Raw genomic sequence first — 25,526 nt, forward strand, 5'->3', positions numbered from 1 at the left:
GATCTGCATGAGTTTTTAGAATATGTACTTCAGAGGATCCATCCTAGATATGAGGTATGTAGTGTAAGCTCAGAAGTAATGCCTCAATTTCTGGGCTGTCTAGGTCAAAGCACAACAAGTGCATTCAAGTAGAGAATACCGTGCTTCATAAGGTGTGAACTTCTTACTCAAGTAGTATATGGCGTGCAACTTCCTTCCTGTCTCGTCATGTTGTCCCAAAACACGTCCGAAGGCTCCATCTAATACTGATAGATAGAGTAGCAAAGGTCATCCTAGTTCTAGCGGGACCAGAACTAGTGGTGCGGACATGTATTCCTTGATCTTGTCAAAGTTTTCTGACAATCCTCGGTCTAGCTTGTTTCAACATCCTTTCTTAGCATCTTGAAGATGGGTTCACATATGACTGTGGACTGTGCTATGAAGCGACTGATATTGTTTAGACGTCCTAGGAAGATCATCACATCCTTTTTGCTCTTAGGTGGTGGTAAATCCTGAATAGTTTTGACTTTAGACGGATCCAGTTCGATCCCTCGATGACTGACGATGAATCCTAGTAACTTTCCTGCGGGAACCCCGAATGCACACTTTGTGGGGTTCAATTTCAAATTGTACCTCCTGAGCATGTCAAATAGACATTGTCCACATACACCTCTATTTCTTTGTGTATCATATCATGGAAGATGATTGTCATGGCTCTTATGTAAGTGGCCCCAGCGTTCTTCAAACCGAACGACATCATCTCGTAATAATATACACCCCATGGTGTAATAAAAGCTTTCTTCTCTACATCTTCTTCATCTATCCAAATCTGGTGATAACCCGCAAAGCAATCGACAAAGGATTGGAGTTCATGCTTGGCGCAGTTATCGATCAGGATATGTATATTCGGCAGAGGGAAGTCGTCCTTGGGACTTGCTCTGTTTAAATCCCGACAGTCAAAACATACTTTGACCTTCTCGTCTTTCTTCAAAACTGGCACAACGTTAGCTAACCAGGTTGGATATTCCACCACCTTGAGGACATTGGTTTTGATCTGCTTGGTAACTTCCTCCTTGATTTTCAGGCTCATGTCTGGTTTGAATTTTTTAAGTACTGCTTGACTGGCATACACATAGGATTAGTAGACAACTTGTGAGCTACTATGGAAGTGCTAAAACCAGTCATGTCATCATACGACCATGCGAAGATGTCCTCATATTCCTTTAGGAAACGAATGTACTCTTCCTTTTCTGTTGGTGACAAGTGAATGCTGATGCGGGTCTCCTTGACGGTCTCGGCGTCCCCCAAATTTACTACTTCAGTTTCGTCCAGATTGGACTTAGGCTTATTCTCAAAATCTTTGACCTCCCTGACAATTTCCTCGAGTATCTCATCTTCTTCCCCTGATTCAATATTCTCATGTTGTGTTGCTTTATTACATGTCACAATCACTGGTTCATCAGGAAAAGTAATAATAACGTTGTTGAAAGAAAAAGTGTAAAGATAGTAGTGAATAATAAAGAGCAAATGCATTTGATTAAAACTTTGAAAAAGATTGTTCAGACAAAGCACGGCTCGATAAATCGGGCATTTATTTTGAAACAAGTAAAGATTAAAATGAAACTACAGGAAATTTTAAATGCCTAAAACGGCTATAAAAGTAAATTCTGCCAAGCTACCCAGGGACTCGACGGGATCGGGATGGTGTGGCTGTTCAGTTTCTAAGAACAGCTCGCTTCGCCATAGTCTTAATGGTGAGGCCTTCTTCCTCCTCCTTCTCAATTATGGCACCGCAATCCATGTCCTTATCTTCCAAGAACAAATTCTTCAACCCAGCTAGTGCTTCTTCTTCTGCATTCCCCCATATTGTGTCTTCCTGGTGGAAAGTTTGTTCCCAACGTGGCACTGGCTGCCCAAGAGGGTAATATGGTCCACGCTATGGAGGCGACCAATTCCTGTATTCTTGTCATGTGTACTGGTAACCGAGCCCAAAGGTGGTACCATGATTTTTTAGTTGTATTGGTTTGGTGATACCTTGGAGGTTCTTTCCCAACCCTTTGTCGGGTTCATACCCAGACCAAGCTAGTATGCTTTCTATTTTGTTACTCCACCACTTATCCTTCTCGACGGCATTGACCCGTTCGATGTGATGATAGGTTTCCCCTCCTAGCCTTCTTCTATGTCCAACCACACTTCCTGGCGGTTCCATTCAAACTTCACGGCTTGATATAGTGTGGAAGGAACAACTCCAGCAGCATGAATCCATGGTCGGCCCAACAAAAGATTGTATGAGGCTGGTATGTCAAGCACTTGGAATTCAACGTCAAACCAAGTTGGCCCCATCTGCAAGTAAAGGTTGATTTCTCCGATCGTGGCCCTTTGGGACCCATCAAAAGCCTTAACATTCATGTTTACTACCCGTATCTCGTGGAAACCTTTGTCCAACCTCCTCAGAGTGTCCAATGGACAAATATTTAGGTTCGAACCTCCATCAACCAGGACCTGACAATGAACTTGTCTTCAAATTGTACTATGATATGCAATACTCAATTGTGATTCAAACCCTTGGGCGGTAGCTCATCATCGTGTAAGATAATCTTATATCTCTCCAGCACTTGCCCAACCATGTTGGCTGTTTCTCCACCAGTGATGCTATTGGGTACATAAGCCTCACTCAGTATTTTCATCAAAACGTTCTGTGTGCCTCTAAATTCTGCAATAGTGACAGGATAAATATCTGAGCAGGGACTTTGTTAAGATGGTCAACAACAGAATACTCCTTTGCCTATACTTTCCTCCACAGGTCGTCTGGCCCAGTCTCAATGATAGGCTGCCTAGTAGTGGCCTCCTTACTTGAACCTCCCAGGTGTTCGGGTGTATAGACTCTTCCGATTCTAGTCATTCCTTATGGAGCATCAGATTCCTCTATCTTGGCGTTCCCTTTTCACCGAGCCTCGGAAACATAATCCCAAGGTATTGCTTTTGAGTTGAAAGGGAGTGTGGTTGATATCGTCACAGTAAAAGGTGTGACCACTTCTACTTCAAAGGGAGCAGAGGTGGCTGCGGGCGGAGCCACTTCCACCTCGAATGGAACTGATGTAGTTACCTCAACCTTGATTGGTGCCTGAGTCTGAATTACGATAGGAGTAAGTGTTATTGCAACCTTAAAGTCATCGCCTTCTCGAATAAGCCTGATTGACCCCTCGGGGTCCCATTCTTCATTTGTCTCTATCACATGTACACCATCACCTCTATGATCAAGGAGGGGATTGTTGCGGACATTAGGCACAACTTCCTTTGCTTGTATGACCTTGTTGTCAATTAGCGTCTGAATCTTATCCTTTAATGTTCGACACTCAGCATAGGTGTGCCCTTTCATACCGGAATGGTACGCATAAGTTTTGTTCGGATTGACCCATTGGGATGGATTTTCTAATGCCACAGTGGGAACAAGAGTGACATAACCTGTGGTTTTTAACCTTTCATACAGTTGGTCGATGGGCTCAGCAATGGCAGTGTACTATCTAGACGGCTTGCGGTCGAAGTTGGGTCTTGATCTTGGATAACTTTGGCGAGCTGGTGGTGAGTGGAAGTGGGATGGTTGGGAGTTGTAGGTGTGATGGATAGAGGCTGGTTGGGAATATCTAGGAGATGAAGGTTGATATGTAGGCGGTGATGCTTGGTATGTGGGTAGAGGTGTTTGATACGTGGGTGAAGGTGTTTGATAGGTGGGTGGCAGTGTTTGATAGGTAAGTGGAGGTGTTTGATAGGTTAGTGGAGATTTTTGGCCCTGGGCCACCATTACTTCCCCAACATCTCTCTTTTTTGATATGCCACCTGATTGTAGTGCCTTATTTGTGGCTTGAAGTACCTCGAAGTTTGTTACCATCCCGCTCTTGATTTCTTCTTCAATCCTTTTTCCGAGTTTGATGATGTCAGAGAAATTATGATTTTCAATAACCATCAACCCCTCATAATATTGTGGATCCTGTGCCCTGACGAAGAATTTATTCATCTGTTCTTCGTCCAAAGCGGGCTTGACCTTGGCTGCTTTCGACCTCCAATGAGTAGCGTACTCTTGGAAAGTCTCAGTAGGTTTTCTTAAGATTCTGAATGTAGAAGACATCCAGTGCATTCTCTGTGTTGAACCTGAATCGGTCCATGAAATCCGACGCCATGCTTACCCAATTGGACCATTTCTTGGGATTCGGTTGATATACCAAGACAAAGCGTCCCTAGTAAGGCTCCTCATAAAGAGCTTCATCCGGATCTTTTCATCTTTCCCGACCCCGACAAGGTTGCCATAATAGGTCCTTAGATGAACCCTGGAATCACCTGTACCATCGAACATTTCGAACTTGTGAGGTTTGCACCCCTCTGGCAGTTCGACATCCGGTTGTATTCATAGATCTTCATAGTTCAAACCTTCTATCCCTCTATCGCCCTCAATACCTTGAACTCGGCTTGTTAACTTCTTGAGTTCTTCGGTAATGTTTTTAATGAGCATGTCTTTCTCGGAGGATTCCAGTGTATAGGAGATTGGTTGGGTAGAATGAGGTATAGTTTCCACATATATGGGGTTGCTTTGATGGATGCCAGGAACTCGGGTGTAGTGATGGTCATTGGTTGAGTTTTGGGGATCGGGAATGGGTTGTGTGTTTTGGGGAGTGTGGTAAGTAGTGGTTGGTGGGTACGGAATTGGTTGATGATGATATTGTGGTGGAGTTGTTATTGGCAGCGGATTGATGTTTTGGGGTGGAGTTGCGTATTGATTTGGTGCGGTAGGTTTTTGTGGCTATTGGTTTTGTGCATTCTGAGGAGGTGTTGGGTTCTTTGTATTTTGTTGGTGGATATCAGGGACATTGAGGGTAAGTGACAGGTTTGCCATGTTGCAGACTTACTCAAGTTCTCCTTGCAGTTCTAGTATCTTTTGTTCCAGCCTCAAAACGAGGTCATTTGGGGCCGGGGTACTACGACCATCTGAAGTCTTTGTGTTCTCAACATTTTCCTTTCGGATTTCGCTCAAGTCGTCCATCTTTGTCTTTCCTTTGCCCTTTGTGTTGCTTGGGGAAGAAGGAGGTGGAGGGCCTTTGGATCTGGTATGATATGCTGATGAGACCAGTATGAGTGAACCAACCTAAGGGGATGGGAATAACAATAAAAGAAATAAGCAAAAAACCAAAAGGTAACAAGTCAGTGAGGATCCTGGAATGTTTGCAGTATTTAAACGCATATTGTGGAAATGTAAATTCGTATTCTATTTTGGGAACCCTATTGTGCCTAAGGTAGGCCTAGCAACAAATAAACTTGGAGAACTTGTAATGCCAATAAATGCTTTATTTCATAATATAAAAATAGACGAATCCCAAAATGACACTAAGATAATAATAAAACAAGTCACTACTGGCACTTGGCCTTATTACATTTTAGGAAAAGCAAGTAAATCTAGCCTATTTGGTCCCAAAAGGACCTTTCCCAGATTCGATCTTTCGGACTCCATCATATAGATCCCCCAGCTCGCGCAGTCCCAGCAGCAAGTAGGCTCTGGCCAGATGTCCTCCTTCAGCATTCTGGCAATTTTAAATCCTCTTTATGACTTTGCCTTCCAGCTCCACTATTCCTCGCTCCAGGTATTCTAGTTTTCTGTTGGAAGTGATTGCCATTTCTTTCCACTCCTCAATCAACCTCACATTCCTCTCATGTATTTTCTGGTGCTCATTCTTAGAGTCGTGGACCCTCTTATGCAGCCTGTTGTATTTGACTTGAACTTCAGCTTCCTCATCTATGATTCTGTTCCCTCGACCGGTCCCTGGTGTCACCATTCCTTTTAGATTGTCCTCCAACCATGCCAGGTAGAGAGGCTCGCACCTTGCATGATACCTATCTGGTTCAACGATGCTTTTCTCCATAATGATTTTGTAGTGCCACATGTGCTGAGTTTGGCACTTGTTAGGGACGTCGTCATCTTGGAAGTCTGCCCCGAAATGACTCATTTTGACAACCCTTGGTACAACCTATTTTTTCCCTGCTTGCCTCATAACTCACATAGCGACATATGGATATATGGCTCTCAACCAGATCAGCATCAAATGCGGAGCATCCCTAGACCTGATAATAAACTCGTCTGTTGGGAACCATTCAAACATCCACTACAGCTGTTCCTCTTGTCAGATTGTCGAAGAACTCTACCCATTCCTTGGCAACTTCTGGCTGAGCAAATCTGTCTGGAATGTAGGTCATCTTCTTAGGGTGATGGAAGACAATATGGTCGTTCTAAGCCCTTCGCGGAAATTTTTGACGATAAAGACCCTTTTGGAAATGCTCCAGCAACCATAATTGCAGCAACAAATTACAACCCTTGAAATGCTTAACCCCTCTTTGATAGTGCTCTAGAGCCCTGTAGATGTTGGTTATGATCATGGGGACTATGGTATATGTCTGTCCATTAATCCCTTCCATCAGAGTCTTGGTGACCATGGCCAACCTAGTGTGGATTCTTCCCTTCTTCATTGGGAACACTATCATGCCTAGAAAGCACACAATGAACACAAACACTCTGCAGTGGATGTGACCTAGGGAGGTAAGAGGGATATCATCATGGTAAGTGCAGAAAGACTTGCTATGGCCATACCTCTAGTACATGTATTCGAAAGGTATGTAGGTCCCTTAAGCACACTAGGTCGACATTCTTCTTCAGCTCCATCATCTTCAAAAATCCCCTGCCCGTACGATTTTTTGGTGCCAATAGCCCGGGACTATCCCAAGTCAATCCTGTAAGCCCTCCTATTTCCTCTAGAAGCGGTGTCATCTCTATGTCACTAAAATGAAACACAGCTATTTCACTATCCTAGAATAAAGTGGCAGCCTTGATCAATTTGTTGTTTGGCTCAATATCTAGCAAGGAAGGTAGGTTACCCAGGTACTTTTCACATGTTTCTTGTCACTTGAGGAAAGGTCCTCCCACCAATCTAACAACAATGGTGGGATGTTGTTAACCATACCGAATCTGGGGACCTCGTGTCTCATTTTCTGCAAAACAAAAGGGTTAGACCTTACCCCCACCGGACTTGACTATTTATACATTTACGATCAATATATCAACATTTAGTTCTTCAAATTAATGCACGAAACATGGTTGCATCCATTGGGATTATGGAAAACCCGATGGACTTTGGATAAGTCTTATCTTAAAGTATCATTACGTGGACAACATAACTGATCCGAATAGGTTTGACCATGATGCATGCACACTTTTAACCAGAGTAAGGTTTCTATGGTATTTTAGATAGGTACCCTCAAGCGGACAACTCGAGGGGGAAGGCACGGAACTGTCGACTGCACTGCTGATCGACTGGTTTTACCGCAAATAAGCCTTTCCAAATTTAAGGGTAGTAAATAGGAAGAGTGCAAGCACTCATTAAAGCGTTGCTATAGGATTTGATATGCACGAGTGGAATATGACGCGGAGCATGATTTATGCAGCAATTAATAATATATAGTCAAGTATTTTCACGTAGGAAAAATAAATACAATATTTAAATAATTGAAAGATAGTTACAGGTAAAAGAAAAAAAAAGAGACAAGTCAGTTTCAGAGATAAAAAACCATAAATGCTTAACAAATGGATAGTTAAATTCAAATAAGGGAGAATGGTATGGGATAAAGCATGCTTGGACTAATTAGTAAAAGATAAGTTCGTTATGGTAAGAGCCTAAAGGTGTCCCCACCAGAGTCACCATGTTGTCGCCCCCCCCCTTTTTCCCTCCTCGCGGAGAGAGGTATGGGTTTCGACATTCCATGGGTTGTTATAACTCATTTCCTTTTGGGAATTGGGTATTTGAAGAGTCGCCACCTAACGAATTACGGTGCGTTAGGGAACCTAGCTTGAGTAACTCTTGGATTGGTTTGCATTACCAGAGATTGAGGGTAAGGGCTCGAAATAACCTCGAGGGGAAGGTGTTAGGCACCCCTCTTGGTCCACAACTGTGGGTCCTAACCAAACTTATATTCACAAATTAGTCCATTACAAATAAGTAGTTGAATCAAAATAGGTTGCAAGTAAAGCACGTTGGATAACTCAAGTAATAAGATAAAGATTTTTTGAACAAGTTGTATAAAACAAAGGTTTTAAATAGAAAAAGGTATTTTGGAAAAGGAGGAGTCCTAGGTTGGTTAGCCTATAGGATCACCCCACACAATGTCTGGTAAACACTCTTCAGTGAGGGGCTACACGTGACATTAGCGCGTAGTCATCATATCCCATATCTACCCTTCCCATCCCCTTAATGGTCATTCAAGCGAGTGTTGGTCAGCAATCTCTATTGCGTGCCGTTACCTATCCCTTCTTAATGGTCCTGGAGTGATTTAGGACCTCTACCTTTAGCTGGTTCTAGACAGACCCCTAAGGTTTTAAAGGTGAAAATACTAAAGCGACAGGCAAGAACAATTAGGACTCTTTGCAAATAAGAACAAAAGGGAGCAACTATAGGCTTGAAGTTTCCTCCTCAAACAAGGCACATAAATGGAACGACTCAAGCACAAATAAGGCCTTTTGTTAAACAATATCCTAAGGAATGCCTAAGTGAATGTACAGAAAACAGGCAGTTTGTTTTATAAACTCAGAAGTAATGACCCTATCAGTTGCCTACTGATTTTTAAAAGCCTGTTAAACCAGAAGAATATTATGTCACAGAAACAGTTTCAGAATTGCAAGTTTTGAAAACGCCCTACAGGCTTGCCTATATGCGGAATACTACATTTTTATAGTGAAACAAGGCAGGTTTTGAAATGGACTTTTAATCCCTATAGGCATGCTGTCTAATAATAGATTAAAGTAGTTTAAAGAACTCGTTTCAAGGAAATATAAACCACTCAATTAAATCAGTTTAGAAGTGAACTAAAATGTTAATCGGATTAATTTATTTAAAACCAAACTAGTTTAGATCTATAGGCAGAATCTGATGTTGTTCCCTATAGGCATGATATATACTTGTTTAATACTGATTTTAAAAGCTTGCAGGCATGAACACATGTAAACACTTGTTATAACAGAATTTGGATTGAATTATATCCTATAGGCATTGCATCTACTTGTGAAACTGATTAAGACCTATTAAACATGATTTCTATTATAGAATCAATTGAGACCTATAGGCATGATTTCTAACATGACAAGATACAAAAGTCCTATAGGCATGGTTTCTACTTATAATGGCAAACACAACAAATTGTAAAGTCTTATAGGCATGGTGTTTACCCGAATTACCCACAAACATGTAGCTACCCACCCTTTCACTAGTTACCCCAATATTCGTTTACAAATTATTACAGACCATATGAATGAATTACATAAGTAAATAGGAAAATGAGAAGTTATTCTATAGGGAGCTTGCAGATAGGCCCTAATTTCCAAAGCCTCCAATAGCCTCAAAGACCCAAATTCCATAGACAATGTCATAGTCTAGGTGCATCAAAGTTCCTAAGGATCTCAAGGATCCCGGGCAGTGCTTACACCTAGACTTGGTAACCAAAATGAATAAGTCCAGTGTGGAAGGGCCAACCTCAGTATGTTAGAGTTCAGAGGGTTCTCAAGAGGATCCCAAGGCAATACACATACTGGAGGGGGCAGAACTTATTGACTTAGGAGTAGAGTGAAAGTGCTTGACATAAGTTGAAATGTTTTAATGGGAACACTATATTAAAAGGAAGTTTGTTTGAAATAATTTAGTAAAACAACTGAGATAGTTTGGAAAAAGAGTGGAGTAGTAAACAACAGTCCAAACACAACACCCTTAAGACAGGTTCATACACAACCAGGAGTTAGAAAACGAAAGAAAGTTTAGTAGTCACAAACAGGGGTCAAGGAATTTGGAGATACATGGGACATTTGATTATAAACACATAACAAACAAAGGTCTTAAGAATTGGTACAGACATTCTCAGACACAACTAATCAGACATAGTCACAGAACCAGACGTAAAGAGCAAACTTACATATAGGGGTGATAGAGATTTGGGGATACATGGAGCATATGATGGTAAGCACATAACAGGTAGAGGTAATTGGTACAGACATGCTCAGAAACAATTGATCATACATAGAAGGGGGAACATGTTTATACTGATTCTAAGGAAGGGGAGTTCATAACATGCTAATCATATAAGCATATTAACTGCAAGTTTCACAGCAAAACCATAGATAAAAGCAAGATAGAAACATGATGAATTGAAGCAATAAAAGAACCATGTTGTTGTTGGCACTTGAATTGAAACTAGAACATACCAGTAGAGAAGACAGTAAACAAAAGTGAAGGAACAGGAGAACACAATGGTTAGCCTTGGCTTGTAGCCGGCTAACTTAGAATAGTAGCAAGTAGCACAAAAAGAGAGCAGAAAGTTTTAAGTATGAGAGAGAGAGCTTTTGAACCAAGAGTGTTCGTCTCTTTGTGCTAACAAGAGAGTGTGTATATATAGTTTGAAAGCAGGTAGCAAAAAAGGTAAAAATCAAAGTTCATCAGTAATTATGGGGAATCAGAATCAATCAGTCACGAAATCAAGGTAAATACTCCCTTGAATTGAGGAGTCAACTTCAAACGGTAATAAGCATGTGGCAAATAAGGAAGGAAATCGTATAAAGATGAGCATAACAAATAAGGAAATATTTTCTACATAGTACAAGTACACAACATGTAATAGAGGCTAGGTTCAACATATTTCAATCAAGGAAAAGACTTAAGAAATCAATTAATAACATAATTGACTGTAAAATAAGGTCAGAAAATATTTTACAAGGTTAAAAATCAGTAGAGATATCATGCTAGATCAGTGAAAGATCAATCACAAAGACTCAAGGATTCAAAAGTAGAAAATAACACTGATTTAGCACAACTTTATAAGAACAAGCACATAGTAAGCAAAAACCAGAACTCTAAGAGGTCGAGTAGGACAAAAATCATATATAAATTAGGGATTCATGTAGAGCATAGTCTGAATTAGTAGAATAAGCATGATACAGGTAGGAGAAGTGAAGAGTCAGAAACATTGGTGAACAAAATAGGGTAAAATCACACAATAGGCAGGGATAACCATAATTAGGAACCTTAACATGCAATCATAGGGTAAAATCACAGAATCATAAAAACATATAGATTAACTGAACACGTTACCAAAACAAAATTCAGAAGCCCAATATTAGAACTAAGAAATTAGGGTTTTCAATATAGGCAAGTTGAAAAGGTAGTAAAATCATAGAGTCGGTAGAAATATGCAAGAGATAGAAGTTTACACATAAAGAATCGGTTTAAACAAGGTTTTAGAAGAAGTTCAAAAACTCTAATTTTAGAAGAAGGTGAAAACACTTTGAAATCGATGATTCTTGTAAAGAGTTACAAGGATAATGTAAAACATCAATGAAATAGACTCAAATTATATATAAATCGTATAGATCTAGGAGATGTAAGCAAAAATTAGGGTTTCAGAAGAAACCCAATTAGAGATGAGAGAACCTGTCTAAAATCTCAAGTATCGTGCCAAATACAGCGTGATTTTTCTTGAAATCATGCCGGAGTGGCCAGAACAGGCAAGTAGCAAACCCTAGATGCAAGGGAGTCAGCGGTTGAAGGAGCTAGGGTTAGATTGAGGGATTGAGAGAGGAGAGGAGATGAGAGAATACAGAGGCAGCGGATTTTGGAAATGAGGTAGGGTTAGGGGGTCGTTGGAATTAAACATGGTAAGAATGGATAAGGGCCATTGATCTAAAAGATCAACGACCAGGATTTGACGGATCTTGGGTCGGGTAGGCAGGTTCAAGGTTTGGGTCGGGTGTTTGTAATCTTAAATTCGGCTGGGGTTGGGTTTAAATTGGGCTACAATTGAAATGTAAATCTGGCTATATTTTAAATAGCTAATTTTCCCTATATAATTTATAATGATAAATAATTTCTGGAAAATAATTTTGTGTACTAGAATGATTTAAAATATATTTTAACATTTTAAAATATAGAAGATCAATTTCACACATATAAATATAATTATATATTAATGGAGTTAATATTGCAATTATATGCAATTTAGCTTTAAAAATACGAAATGCAATTATAAAAATGCATAAAAAATATTTTGACCATATTTTGGCATAAATATGGAAATTAAATTACTAAATCACCACAACAATAGTTTGAGGGATAATTATTGGGGATTTTATGAATAAACGAGAAGGAAATAAATTAATTTAAATCCTTGAAATTATGGGAAAAATTATAAAAACCTCGTGCATGCTTATATATGCATATATATATTCTATTTTGAAGGTATTTATGCATATAAAAAATATAGGAAAAAATTGGGTATCAACAAGCCCCACTTCATTCTTGGGTTTTGTACTATATCTTTTGCTATGTTGTAGTAACTTTTGAGGTATAGTCGGGGCCTTGTCGCCGACACTATCTTTACGCTCTTTTTGTATCTGTAGAGGCTTCGTAGACATTATGTGGGTGGTGGGGTGCTAGAAAGGTCAGATGGATTATGTCGTGTTTTGGACTCTTGTCCCACTATATCGTAAAGTGTATGTATTTTGGAACTTAACCATAATGTAGCAAAATGAAATGAATTAGTAACGTTTATATATATATATGATCCTTCTACTGTGAACTAATGGAAACGTGCCTTCTTTTAAGCAAAAGCGAGTTGGGTAGAAAGTGTCTAACATGTTTGCTCGACTGGTTCCACTCGGTTGAGCGCCGACCGCGCTCCTCGAGGTTGGGGCATGACGATAGGGAGGATTTGATATTGATATGCTGGGATTGGAGTGCATGTTGCAACAGATTTTATATGTGATTACGATATTGATATGGTAAAATAAAGGAGGATTTTGATATTGATACGGTGGGATCAAGTTGCGCGCCGCAATGGATTTCATATGTTATTCTTGATATTGATACGGTGAAATAAGGGAGGATTGTGTTTGTACGGTGGGATCGGGTTATGCCTCTACAGAGTGTGTTTTTTATTCATCATTGTTATTGGTTGATTTCCAGTGTTGCTACATGAACTTATGAGATTGGTTATTTTGGGTTCTCTAATTACAAGAGTTGAATTCTTTTTCATAAGACTGCCCTACCTTTCCTGTTTTCTTTTCCTATTATTATTATTATTATTATTATTATTATTATTATTATTATTATTATTATTATTATTATTATTGTTATTGTTATTATTATTCTTGTTGTTATTATTGTTGTTGTTATTATTGTTGTTGTTATTATTATTATTATTGTTGTTGTTGTTGTTGTTGTTGTTGTTGTTGTTATTATTATTATTATTATTATTATTGTTGTTATTATTGTTGTTGTTATTCTTGTTGTTATTATTGTTGTTGTTATTATTATGTTATTATTATTATTGTTATTGTTGTTGTTATTATTGTTGTTATTATTATTATTATTATTATTAGTACTATTAGTACTATTATTAGTATTAGTACTACTATTAGTACTATTATTATTATTAGTACTACTATTAGTACTATTATTACTACTATTATTACTACTATTATTACTACTATTAGTACTACTACTACTACTACTGTTATTATTATTATTATTATTATTATTATTATTATTATTATTATTATTATTATTATTATTATTATTATTATTATTATTATTATTATTATTATTATTATTTCCTAGTGATGTCATTTGGTTTGATAAATGACCCACCAACATTTCTTTTTTGATTTGATGAACTAGGTGTTCAAGCCCTATTTGGATTCTTTTGTGATCGTATTCATTGATGATATGTTGATCTACTCCCCCAGTCGAGAGAAGCATGATTAGCATCTTCAGATTGTACTTCAGACTCTAAGAGATATCTCAAGTTATATGCCAAGATTTCAAAGTGTGAGTTTTGGTTAGACTCAGTCGCCTTTTTGGGGCATGCTGTATCGATAGAGGGAATAAAAATGAATCCTACGAAGATCGAGGCAGTTCATAACTGGCCTAGACCTACTTTAGCTACAGAAATCCGGAGTTTTATAGGTTTAGCGGGTTATTATCGTCGGTTCGTGGAGGGGTTTTCATCTATAGCAGCTCCATTAACTAGATTGACCCAGAAGGTTTTGCCATTTAGATGGTCAAATGAGTGTGAGTTGAGCTTTTAGAAGCTCAAGACTGCTTTGACTACGATGCCGGTGTTGGTGTTGCCGACAGGTTCAGGATCCTACATGGTGTATTGTAATGCATCTCGTATTGGGCTCGGTGCAGAATTGCTGTAGGATAGTAGGGTGATTGCATACGCATCGTGATAGTTGAAGGTTCATCAGAAGAATTACCCTATTCTTGACTTAGAGTTGGCAGCCATTGTTCATGCACTGAAGATTTGGAGGCACAATCTTTACGACAAGTTGTGTGAGGTATTCATGGATCATCGAAGTCTACAATATTTGTTTAAGGAAAAGGATCTTAACTTGAGCCAGAGGAGGTGGTTGGAGCTGTTGAAAGACTATGACATCACCATTTGTATCATCTCGGGAAGGCCAATGTCGTGGCCGATGCCTTGAGTAGAAAGGCGGTGAGTATGAATAGCCTTGTGTACATTCCAGTTGGTGAGAGGCTTCTAGCATCAGATGTTCAGGCTTTGGCCAATCAATTCGTGAAGTTAGATGTTTTAGAGCCTTATCATGCTCTAGATTACACCATTCTCTCGGTCTTCCTTGTATGAGTGCATTAGAGAGTGTCTACAATATGACCCCCATTTGCTTGTCCTTAAGGACACGATGCATCACGGTGGTGCCAAGAAGGTTACTGTTGGTGATGATGGGGATTTGCAGATGCAGGGTAGGATTTGTCTGCCCAATGTGGATGGGCTTCGTGATTTGATTCTTGAGGAGGCCCACAATTTCCGGTATTCTATTCATCCGGGTGCCGTCAAGATGTATGAGGACTTATAGTAACATTACTGGTAGCGTATAATGAATAAGGATATAGTTGCATATGTAGCTCGATGTCTGAATTGTCAGCAAGTAAAGTACGAGCATCACAGTCCTGGTGGTTTGCTTTAGAGGCTAGAGATTTCTGAGTGGAAGTGAGAGCGTATTACTATGGATTTTGTTGATGGGCTCCCAGAGAGTCAGAAGAGGTTCAACGCGAGATGTGGTCATTGTGGATAGGTTGACCAAGTCAGCATATTTCATTCCAGTGGTAGTTACTTATTCTTCAGAGCGGTTAGCTGAGATCTACTCCGCGAGATGGTCTGTCTTCACGGTGTGCTCGTGTCCATCATTTCTGATTGAGGTATGCAGTTCACATCGCACTTCTGTAGGGCCGTACAATATGAGTTAGGCACGTGAGTTGAGTTGAGTACAATATTTCACCCCTAGACGGACGGACAGCCCGAGCGCACTATTCAGATATTAGAGGATATGCTTTGCGCTTGCGTTATAAATTTCGGGGGTTCTTGGGATCAGTTCTTGCTGCTTGCGGAGTTTGCCTACAATAACAGCTACCAGTTGAGCATTAAGATGGCTTCCTATGAGGCATTGTACCAGAGGCGGTGCCGTTCGCCAATTGGTTGGTTTGATCCGGGAGAGGCTCAATTGTTGGGCAACGATTTGGTTCAGGATGCCTTGGAAAAGGTCAAGATGATTTAGGATCGCCTTCACATAGCTCAGTCTAGGTATAAGAGTTATGCCGACCGTAGAATTTCATGATGTTGCATTCATAGTTAGAGAGAGGGTATTGTTCCGGGTTTCACCCATGAAGGGTATGATGAGGTTCGAAAAGAAGGGAAAGTTGAGCCGTAGGTATATCAGACCTTTTGAGATTCCTGAGAGAGTGGGTGAGGTGGCCTATAGATTGGAATTACCACCTAGTTTATCAGCAGTCCATCTGGTGTTCCATATGTCCATGCTCCAGAAGTATCATGGTGATCCGTCCCATGTGTTAAATTTTAGCTCAGTCCAATTAGACAAGGATTTGACTTATTCGGAGGAGCCAATGGCCATCTTAACCCGGCAGGTCCAAAATTTGAGGTCTAAGAGTTATCCTTCAGTTAGAGTGCAATAGAGAGGTCGGCTGATATCCACACTTTTTCGCTAGTCCAGGTACCTTTCTATGTCAGTTCAAGGATGAACGTTTGTTTTAGAGGTGGAGAATGTGATGTACCGATAGGTCATTTATAGATTTAGCATTAATTTTTGTGTTATGAGACCTTTCATAGCTCCACTTAGCCTTTCTCAATTTGCGTGCGCAATCCGTGTCTTTTTCCAAAAAAGTTTTATGTGAAAAATTGATGAAAATGTGAAATTTTGCCTTAAAACTCATATGAGTTCACTACGATCAACGTTTTGTGTAAACGGATCTGGATCAGTGTTTTAACAGTCCTGGTGGGTCCGTATCGTGATTCAGTACTTGAGCATATGGCCCAAATCGAATTCGAAAGTCCTAACTTGATTTAACGTAATTTATTGAAAACTAGTAATTTGAAGGCTAAAAGAATTCCTAAGTTTGACCGTAGGTTGACTTTGTTGCTACCGAATTTGGATTTCGGTTCTTGAACTTGGTATAGGTTCATTTCCTATTTATGACTTGTCTGCAAAATTTGTTCCAAAACAGAGTTGATTTGATGTGATTCTGACGCACTAACAAATATCCCGAAAGCTTTCATGGATCTTATGAACCGTGTTTTCAAGCCATTCCTCGAATCTTTTGTGATAGTGTTTATTGATGATATCCTTATATATTCACGAAGTCGAGAGGACCATGCCGACCACCTCAGGGCAGCTCTACAGACTATACGTCAGCGCCCGTGGTGTGCGAAGTTTTCAAAATGTGAATTTTTGCTTGAATCTATCACATTCTTGGGTCACATCGTCTCTAGAGAAGGAATTAAGGTTGATCCTCAGAAGATTGTAGCTGTGAAGAATTGGCCTAGACCTATTACCCCAACAGAGATTCGCAGTTTTTTGGGCTTAGCTGGATATTATAGGAAGTTTGTGGAGGGGTTCTCTACACTTGCCTCTCAGTACTAAATTGACGCAGAAGGTGGTTAAGTTCCAAAGGTTAGATGCTTTTGAAAGAAGCTTCCAAGAGTTGAAATCAAGATTGACTACGACGTCGGTGTTGACCCTACTAGAGGGTACAGATGGGTTTGTCGTATATTGTGATGCTTCGAGAATCGGACTTGTGTGTGTATTAATGCAACATGTCAAGGTAATAGATTATGCTTCTAGACAACTCATGAATCATTAAAATATCTATCCCACACATGACCTAGAGCTTGCGGCAGTGGTATTTGCATAGAAGATTTGGCGTCATTATTTGTATGAGGTCCATGTGGATATATTCACGGATCATAAGAGCCTTTAATATATTTTCAAATAGAAGGAATTGAAGCTGATGCAGATAAGATGGATTGAGTTACTCAAGAATTACGACATCAATGTTCTATACCATCCAGGGAAGGCTAATGTTGTGGCGGATGCTCTTAGCAGGAAATCTATGGGTAGTTTAGCTCACTTGGAGACATATCAAAGGCCGTTGGCCAAGGAGGTTCATCGGTTGGCTAGTTTGGGAGTTTGTCTTGCGGGAAGGAGGGGTAATTGTGCAAAATAGGGCTAAATCATCGGTAGTTGTGGAAGTCAAGGAGAAATAGTACGACAATCCATTGTTGGTACAATTGAAGGAGGGGATTCATAAATATAAGACTATGGTTTTTTCTCTTGGCATGGATGATGGTATGCTAAGGTACCAAGGGAGACTATGTGTTCCAAATGTGGATGGTCTCCGAGAAAGAATTATGATCGAGGCTCACACTTCTAGATATTCCGTGCACCCGGGCTCTACAAATATGTATCATGACCTTAAGGAAGTCTACTGGTGGAATAGTATGAAGAAGAATGTAGCGGACTTTGTGGAGATATGTCCAAATTGTCAGCAAGTAAAGGCCGAACACCAACGGTCTGGGGGGTTGGCACAGAACATAGAAATTCTAATGTGGAAGTGGGAGATGATCAATATGGACTTTGTGGTAGGCCTACCTCACACTCCTCGCAAGTTTGACTCGATTTGGGTAATTGTGGATCGACTCACGAAATCAGCACACTTCTTACCTGTTAAGGCTACCGACACAACGGAACAGTATGCTTAGTTGTATATCAAGGAAATAGTCATGCTGCATGGAACTTTAGTTTCTATCATTTCTGATCGGGGGGCACAATTCACAGCTAATTTTTGGACAGAATTTTAGCAAGGATTGGGAACTATCTTAGTACAGATTTCCATCCACACAGTGATGGGCAGGTAGAGCATACTATTCAGAAGCTTGAGGATATGTTGCGCGCTTGTGTTATTGACTTCAAGGGTAGCTGGGATGATCATTTGCCACTCTTAGATTTTGCCTACAACAATAATTATCATGCTAGAATTCACATGGCACGGTTCGAGGATTTATATGGTAGGAGATGTAGATCTCCCATCGAGATTGGGGAAGCAGAGTTAATAGGGCCAGATCTGATGCATCCGGCTATGGAGAAAGTTAAGATCATTAAGGAGCGGTTGAAAACTGCCCGAAGTCATCAGAAGTCCTATTCAGATGTGTGTCGTAGGGATTTGGAGTTCCAAGAGAATGACTGGGTATTCTTGAAAGTTTCCCCCATGAAGGGGGTGATGCGGTTTGGTAGGAAAGGGAAATTGAGTCCAAGGTATGTTGGACCGTACAGAATCATTCAGAGGATTGGTTAGGTGGCTTACAGGCTAGATCTACCTCCAGAGATGTCATTAGTGCACCCAGTGTTTCACGTATCCATGTTAAAGAAGGTGGTTGGAGATCCGTCGCTTATTGTTCCAGTTGAGAATATTGAGGTTAATGAGGAATTGACTTATGAAGAAATTCCAGTTGCCATCTGATAATAGGTGAATTGGACTATAATTAGGCCCTAAAGAACCACCTTCTTGTATAGTTTTTATGGTAAAAAGTGATAACAAAATGCTCTGATTAGTGCTTTTCATGCTTTGCAGGCTATATACAATAAAAGAAGTCTATGGAGTACTTTTGGGATCAATTACGGAGAAAAAGAGGCCAATCTTACAATATCCGCTAAGTGCACCACGCGAAGGCAGCAAAACCAGAACTGGAGATGGACTGCCGTCCCGGCGTAACCGCGGTCGGACAACGGCAGAAGGCTGTTGCGGATTCTGAGAGGCTAGTTGACCGCGGTCCTGACGTAACCGCAGTAGGACCGCGATAGGAAGCGGAAAATTGAGGGACTGAAGTGCAAAAACGCGGGATTTTTAACCCAAAACCCTATATTAAACAATAGAACTCGTCCAAGGGAGGCATGTAATGTTTTAGAGAGTACTTTGGCAAGAAAAACAAGTGTGAGAGATCACCCAAAACATCGTATTTTCTTCTTCTCTTTATTTTTCTGGCAATTTTGATCATGAATATTTTCATAGTTTATTTACTCATTGTGATGAGTAGCTAAATCCTTTGTCTAAGATTTTGATGGAACCTATTGAAGGATGAACTTCTTGATTATGTTAATATGGTTTGCCAGTTTAATCTCTATTTGTTCAACTACGTGTTTGTTGTAGTTAATTGACAGGATCCTCAATTAGCTGTGCCTAATTAGTGTGCATAACTCGGGAAAGAGTGCATATTTAGGTGATTGTTGAACCACACCACTCCCAAAGTATAAGAGGGATCTATAACTGAGGGTTTAAAGGTGGGATTAGGGATAACGAAGTCTTGGGTGCAATCTAAAATGAACTGTAATAAACAAAGCCAGCTAGCATATCTCGGGAGAGTGCGTCTAGTAAATTATCGTGATTACTCGGGAGAGATTCACGGTAAAAAGAGTGTTCATGATTGATAGAGATGTGTTGGTAAATCTATATGAAACATAAATAGAAGGGATTCCATCAATAGGGGAAATTACTACCTTAGAACCTTCTCATTATTGTTCACAACTTAAGCATATTTAGTTTACAATTGTTTATTGACTTTCAGTCTTAGTTATTAAATATACCATCAACTGTTATTCACAACATTTGGGGAAGTTGATTCTAAAGAATTTGGTAAGTCAAATGAAAGTAATTGATAGGTTAATTCTCTGTGGATTCGACTCTGGGCATAAATACTCAGGTTATATTTGCAACGTCCGCATTGTCCTTTTATAAGGCATAGTTGGGCGTGATCAAATTTTGGCGCCGTTGCCGGGGAATTAACGGTGTTATCAAGTACAATTGAAAGGAGTACAAAAATTCTTATTGTAGTCATTTTTTCTCTATACCTAATTTTTACATTGAAATTTTAACGTTTGTTGACTTGGTTGCACAGGTGAATGCCGAGAAACTCATCGATTTCTGGTGAAGTATTTGAAGCATTATCAGATCCCGAGAAAGTTTTCAAGGCCTTGAATTGGGCTAATCGGAAAAACAAACAGCAACCAACAACTGCACAATTCGAAACAGTCATGGGGGATCACGAGGAAAACCCAGCGGTACCAATAGTGCCAGAGGCTGCTCTCTATGACTGGGCACAACCCACAACTGAAAATCTGTCCACAACCATTGTAGTTTCGCAGATACAGGCTGAGTCATTCCAAATTACGAATAACATGCTGCACTTGTTGCAGAACAAGGGACTATTTTCGGGGTCTCAAGTCGAAGATCCTCAGCAACACTTGAAGAACTTCCTCTGTATCTGCAAAACCCAAAGGCAGCCCAACGTAACTCCTGAAGCAATCAAGCTGTTATTATTTCAATTCTCAGTGACAGGAGTTGCCTAGACTTGGCTAAACTCACTTCCCATAAATTCTATAACAACTTGGGATGAGTTAGTCAGGCAATTCCATAACAAGTTCCACCCACCCAATAAGACTGCTCAAAACATTGATGAAATTTTGAGTTTTAAATAGAGACCAATGGAGACACTGCATGAAACATGGGAGCGCTTTAAAGGGATGCTGGTTATATGCCCGCACCATGGTATTCCAGATCCGATGTTGGGGCAGCGGTTTTACATGGGATTGTCAGATAGCGTGAAGAACATTGTTGATGCTTCAGCTGGTGGAGCATTTTTGAGCAAAACATGGAGAGAAGGCCAGAGTCTGCTTGACAAGATAGCACAAAATTCGAGATGGACAACCAGGAATGCACCTATCACTCCAGTAGTTCACTTAGTGCCCTTATATCCATCCAACTCTATGGCTGAAAATATGGCCACCTTATTGACACAGATGAGTATACTCACCAAAAAGGTGGAAGAGTAAGGGCAGAAGCAGCAGGTACACATCTTAGATACTACCAATGGGGGCTTGTGCGCATCTTGCATTAGTCAGCCAATCGGTAACCAATGGAATGCAGAACATGATCATCACCAATACCCTGAAGACATAAATTATGTGTCTAATCATGGAGGCCAGAGACAGGGTGGTCATAATTGGGGCCATCAAAATCAGCAATACAGGCTAGTCCATCCACAGTTCAACAATGGAAACATGGGAGGTATGAGACCCCCTAACAATATGGGACCTTACCCAAGGCCACAGGGATATAATAATCAGAATCAGCAGCAGGGGTATCACCCTCCTCAGCAGCAACATAGTGGAAGGCAGGAAGATGGGTTTGCTAGACTTGAGGCAATGATGCAGCAAGTTATTGGGTCTAATGCAAAGATTAATGAGAGAGTGGATGCACATGATGCAACAATCAAGAATATTGAAGTGCAGGTGGGCCAAATTTCTATGTCTCTAAACAATCGTCCTCATGGGACACTACCCGCAGACACCCAGATAAATCCAAAAGATCAAGGCCCAAACCAGCCGATGGCGGTAAGTCTACGTAATGGAAGAAATTTGTATATAGAGCAAGAGAGGGCTCGAGAAACTAGACAAGCTGAAACACTTATACCATTGCCCATTGAGCTGGATGAGTCAACGAAACTGACGGAGGTGCCAGTCCAGCCTGCCCAGGAAGAAAATAACATTCAGAATGCGACTGAGAAAGAAGCTGAGACAGTCCAGGAACCTGTAGTTGATGTAGCAGCTGATAAGGATCAATTCCAGTTGATTGGGAAGAAGAGACCTCCTGCACATTTCCCTCAGAGGTTGGCTAGGTACCAAAAGGAGGAGCAATACAAGAAGTTCTTTGAAATGCTGAAACAAATCTAGGTAAACATACCATTGATTGAAGCTTTGAAGGAGATGCCTGGGTATGCAAAAATGATGAAGGACTTGATGTACCGAAAGTTTGATTTCCAAGACTTGGCCACAGTTACTCTTACTTAGAAATGTAGTACAGTGGTGACTAGACCAATTGCAGAAAAGTTGTCTGACCTAGGGAGCTTTACAATTCTATGCACTATTGGTAATTTTGCTTTTGCTAAAGCACTGTGTGATCTAGGGGCCAGCATCAATCTTATGCCAGGACAGTGAAACGACCCTATGGTATCTTAGATGATGTGCTAATTCAGGTAGGGAAATTTGTGTTCCCTACAGATTTTGTGATCTTAGACTGCAGAGTGGATGAAGAGATTCCCATAATTTTGGGAAGACCATTCTTGGCCACAGGGAGAGCTCTCATTGATTGTGAAACTGGGGAGCTCAAGATGAGATTGAACGATGAGGAGATAACATTCAATGTGCAGAAATCTAGTAGGCGACCAAGTGAATTCGCCAATTGTTCTCTTATTGATGCTGTGGATGTAATCGTAGAGACTGATAATGAGGTGCTAACCATTGAGGACCCCCTTGCTGCATGTTTAATGAATTTGGATGAGGTGAATGGAGAGGAACTGGCGGAATTGGTATTGGCATTAGAGGGTAGAGGGTTCTGGGATAGAACTCTAGAATTTGAGCCCTTGCACTTGGAAAATCGAGAGACTCCTCCAGCCAAGCCATCTATCAAAGAACCACCAAAGCTGGAGTTAAAGCCATTGCCCAACCATCTCAGGTATGAATTCCTTGGACCTAACTTCACATTACCTGTTATTATCTCATCTAGTTTGTTAGATGTGCAGGCGCAACAACTCTTGTAGGTACTTAAGGAGTGCAAGACTGCCATTGGGTGGACCATGGCAGACATAAAGGGTATCAGCCCCGCCTACTGTATGCACAAAATTCTACTGGAAGAGGGACACAAACCTTCCAGGGAACACCAAAAAAGGCTAAACCCTAATATGAAGGAAGTGGTGAAGAAGGAAGTAATAAAGTGGTTAGACACGAGAATTATCTTCCTAATCTCTGACAGCAACTGGGTTAGCCCAGTTCAATGTGTACCTAAAAAGGGTGGCATGACGGTAGTTAAGAATGATAACAATGATTTTTTTTGGCAATCCGCTAGGCAAGCGCCTAGGGCTAGTTTTTTATTAATAAAAGAAAAACAAAAATACAATAATTAGGAAAAGTATAAATAAGGGGGATAATAGCACCGGTATTGTTACCCATATGCCTTGGCTATATAATCACTCCTCTGCGCCTCACATTTCCTTATGATGGCAGCCTCATGTAGAGGTTCATGGTGTAGCTGCCGGCAACGTCTCACGAGGGCATATAATCTCACAGCCATGTGGATATTTTTCCAAAGACATAGGACTAAGGCAACACTAACCATGCTAAACCTTACCTTACCAATCCTATTGAGGCAAAGAGAATTTATAACAATGAATTGATCTCTACAAGAACAGTCACGGGCTGGAGAATTTGCATGGATTATAGAAAGCTAAATCTAGCCACCCGGAAAGACCACTTCCCACTTCTTTTCATTGGTCAGATGTTAGACAGACTGGCAAGGAGGTCACACTTCTGTTTTCTGGACGGGTACTCAGGATACAACCAGATCTCCATTGCACCGGAGGACAGAGAGAAGACCTTTTTCACTTGCCCTTATTGCATTTATACCTTTCGGAGGATGCCCTTTGGCCTATGCAATGCACTCGCCACATTCCAACGGTGCATGATGGCCATCTTTACTGACATGGTAGAGGACATAATGGGGGTGTTCATGGATGACTTCTCAGTGGTAGGGAACTCATTTGATGAGTGCCTGATAAATCTGACTCGTATGCTGAAACGGTGTATCGAGACTAACCTGGTTTTGAACTGGGAGAAGTGCCACTTCATGGTACAAGAAGGCATAGTCTTGGGGCACCGGGTGTCAAGCAAAGGAATTGAGGTGGATCGTGCCAAAGTGGATGTAATAGGAAAGCTACCTCCTCCAACTTCAGTCAAAGTAATCAGAAGCTTCCTTGGGCATGCCGGTTTCTACCGGAGATTCATAAAAGACTTCTCAAAAGTTGGCAACCCTCTCTGTAAGTTGTTAGAAAAAGATCACCCCTTCTTGTTTTCTGATGATTGCAGGGTAGCATTCGAGGAGCTGAAAAAGAGACTGGTCACAACACCTATCATTGTTGCCCCCAACTGGGAGAAACCATTCGAACTCATGTGTGATGCCCGTGACTATGCAGTGGGGGAAGTGCTGGGACAGTGGAAGGACAAGCTGATGCATTCAATCTACTATGCTAGTAGAACACTGAGTGGAGCCTAACTGAACTACACTGTGATTGAGAAGGAGATGTTGGATGTGGTGTTTGCTTTCGACAAGTTCAGATCATATCTGTTTGGTTCTAGGGTAATTGTATACACTGATCATGTAGCTCTCAGGTACTTGATTGAGAAGAAGGAGTCTAAGCCGCGCCTGATTCGTTGGGTGTTGCTGCTGCAAGAATTCGACCTTGAAATTCGTGACATTAAGGGCACCGAGAACCAAGTCGCTGATCATCTATCACGACTTGAAGGAGCTGAAAATGCAGTTGAAATGCAGTTGAGGTTGAAGATATTCTGGAAACCTTTCCAGAAAAGCAGCTGCTCGCTACTAATCTTGAGGAAGCGCCATGGTATGCATACTTTGCAAATTACCTAGCCTGCGGTATAGTTCCCTATGACCTTTCATCTGTATAAAAGAAAAAGTTTTATCGTGACTGCCGCATGTATTATTGGGATGAGCCTTACCTGTTTAGAATTTGTGTTGACAATATGATCCAGAGGTGTGTCCCCGAGATAGAACAATCTTCTGTTTTGCAGGCTTGTCACGCATCGGCTTATGGAGGACATTTTGGAGGGGTCAGGACAGCTGCGAAAGTGCTTGAGGCCGAATTCTTTTGGCCAACAGTGTTTAAAGATGCACACCAATGGGTGAAGGGCTGTGATAAATGTCAGTAGACCAGGAACATTTCCCGTCGCCATGGGATGCCCATGAACCCACTTCAAGAGGTGGAAGTGTTTGATGTCTGGGGGATTGACTTCATGGGTCCCTTCGTCAGCTCCTATGGCAATAAGTACATACTTGTTGCTATGGATTACGTGTCCAAATGGGTAGAAGCTGCAGTGTTTCCCACTAATGATGCAAAAGTGGTGGTGGGTTTTTTGAAGAAGAACATATTCACCAGATTTGGGACACCAAGAGCGATTATCAGTGACGGAGGCACTCACTTCTGTAATAGAGCTTTCGAGAAGTTGCTTGCAAAGTATGATGTACGCCACAAGGTGGCTA

General features: G+C 40.7%; 1 protein-coding gene and 1 non-coding gene across 2 annotated transcripts; one reads left to right on the forward strand and one right to left on the reverse strand.

Annotated features, from left to right (window-relative positions):
* The first annotated feature begins 14,752 nt into the window (after positions 1–14,752).
* On the forward strand, positions 14,753–18,881 carry LOC138881240 (uncharacterized). Its single transcript, XM_070161451.1, has 5 exons — positions 14,753–14,910; positions 15,146–15,269; positions 17,358–17,571; positions 18,250–18,676; positions 18,728–18,881. Exons 1-5 carry the CDS (start codon positions 14,753–14,755, stop codon positions 18,879–18,881), a joined length of 1,077 nt encoding a protein of 358 aa, XP_070017552.1.
* A 1,980-nt stretch (positions 18,882–20,861) lies between these two features.
* On the reverse strand, positions 20,862–20,967 carry LOC138882424 (small nucleolar RNA R71). Its single transcript, XR_011404029.1, has one exon. It is a non-coding gene; the product is annotated as a small nucleolar RNA R71 (small nucleolar RNA).
* Between the last annotated feature and the right edge of the window lie 4,559 nt (positions 20,968–25,526).

Source organism: Nicotiana sylvestris, chromosome 11 (genome assembly GCF_000393655.2).
Source record: "Nicotiana sylvestris chromosome 11, ASM39365v2, whole genome shotgun sequence".
Lineage (NCBI taxonomy): Eukaryota > Viridiplantae > Streptophyta > Magnoliopsida > Solanales > Solanaceae > Nicotiana > Nicotiana sylvestris.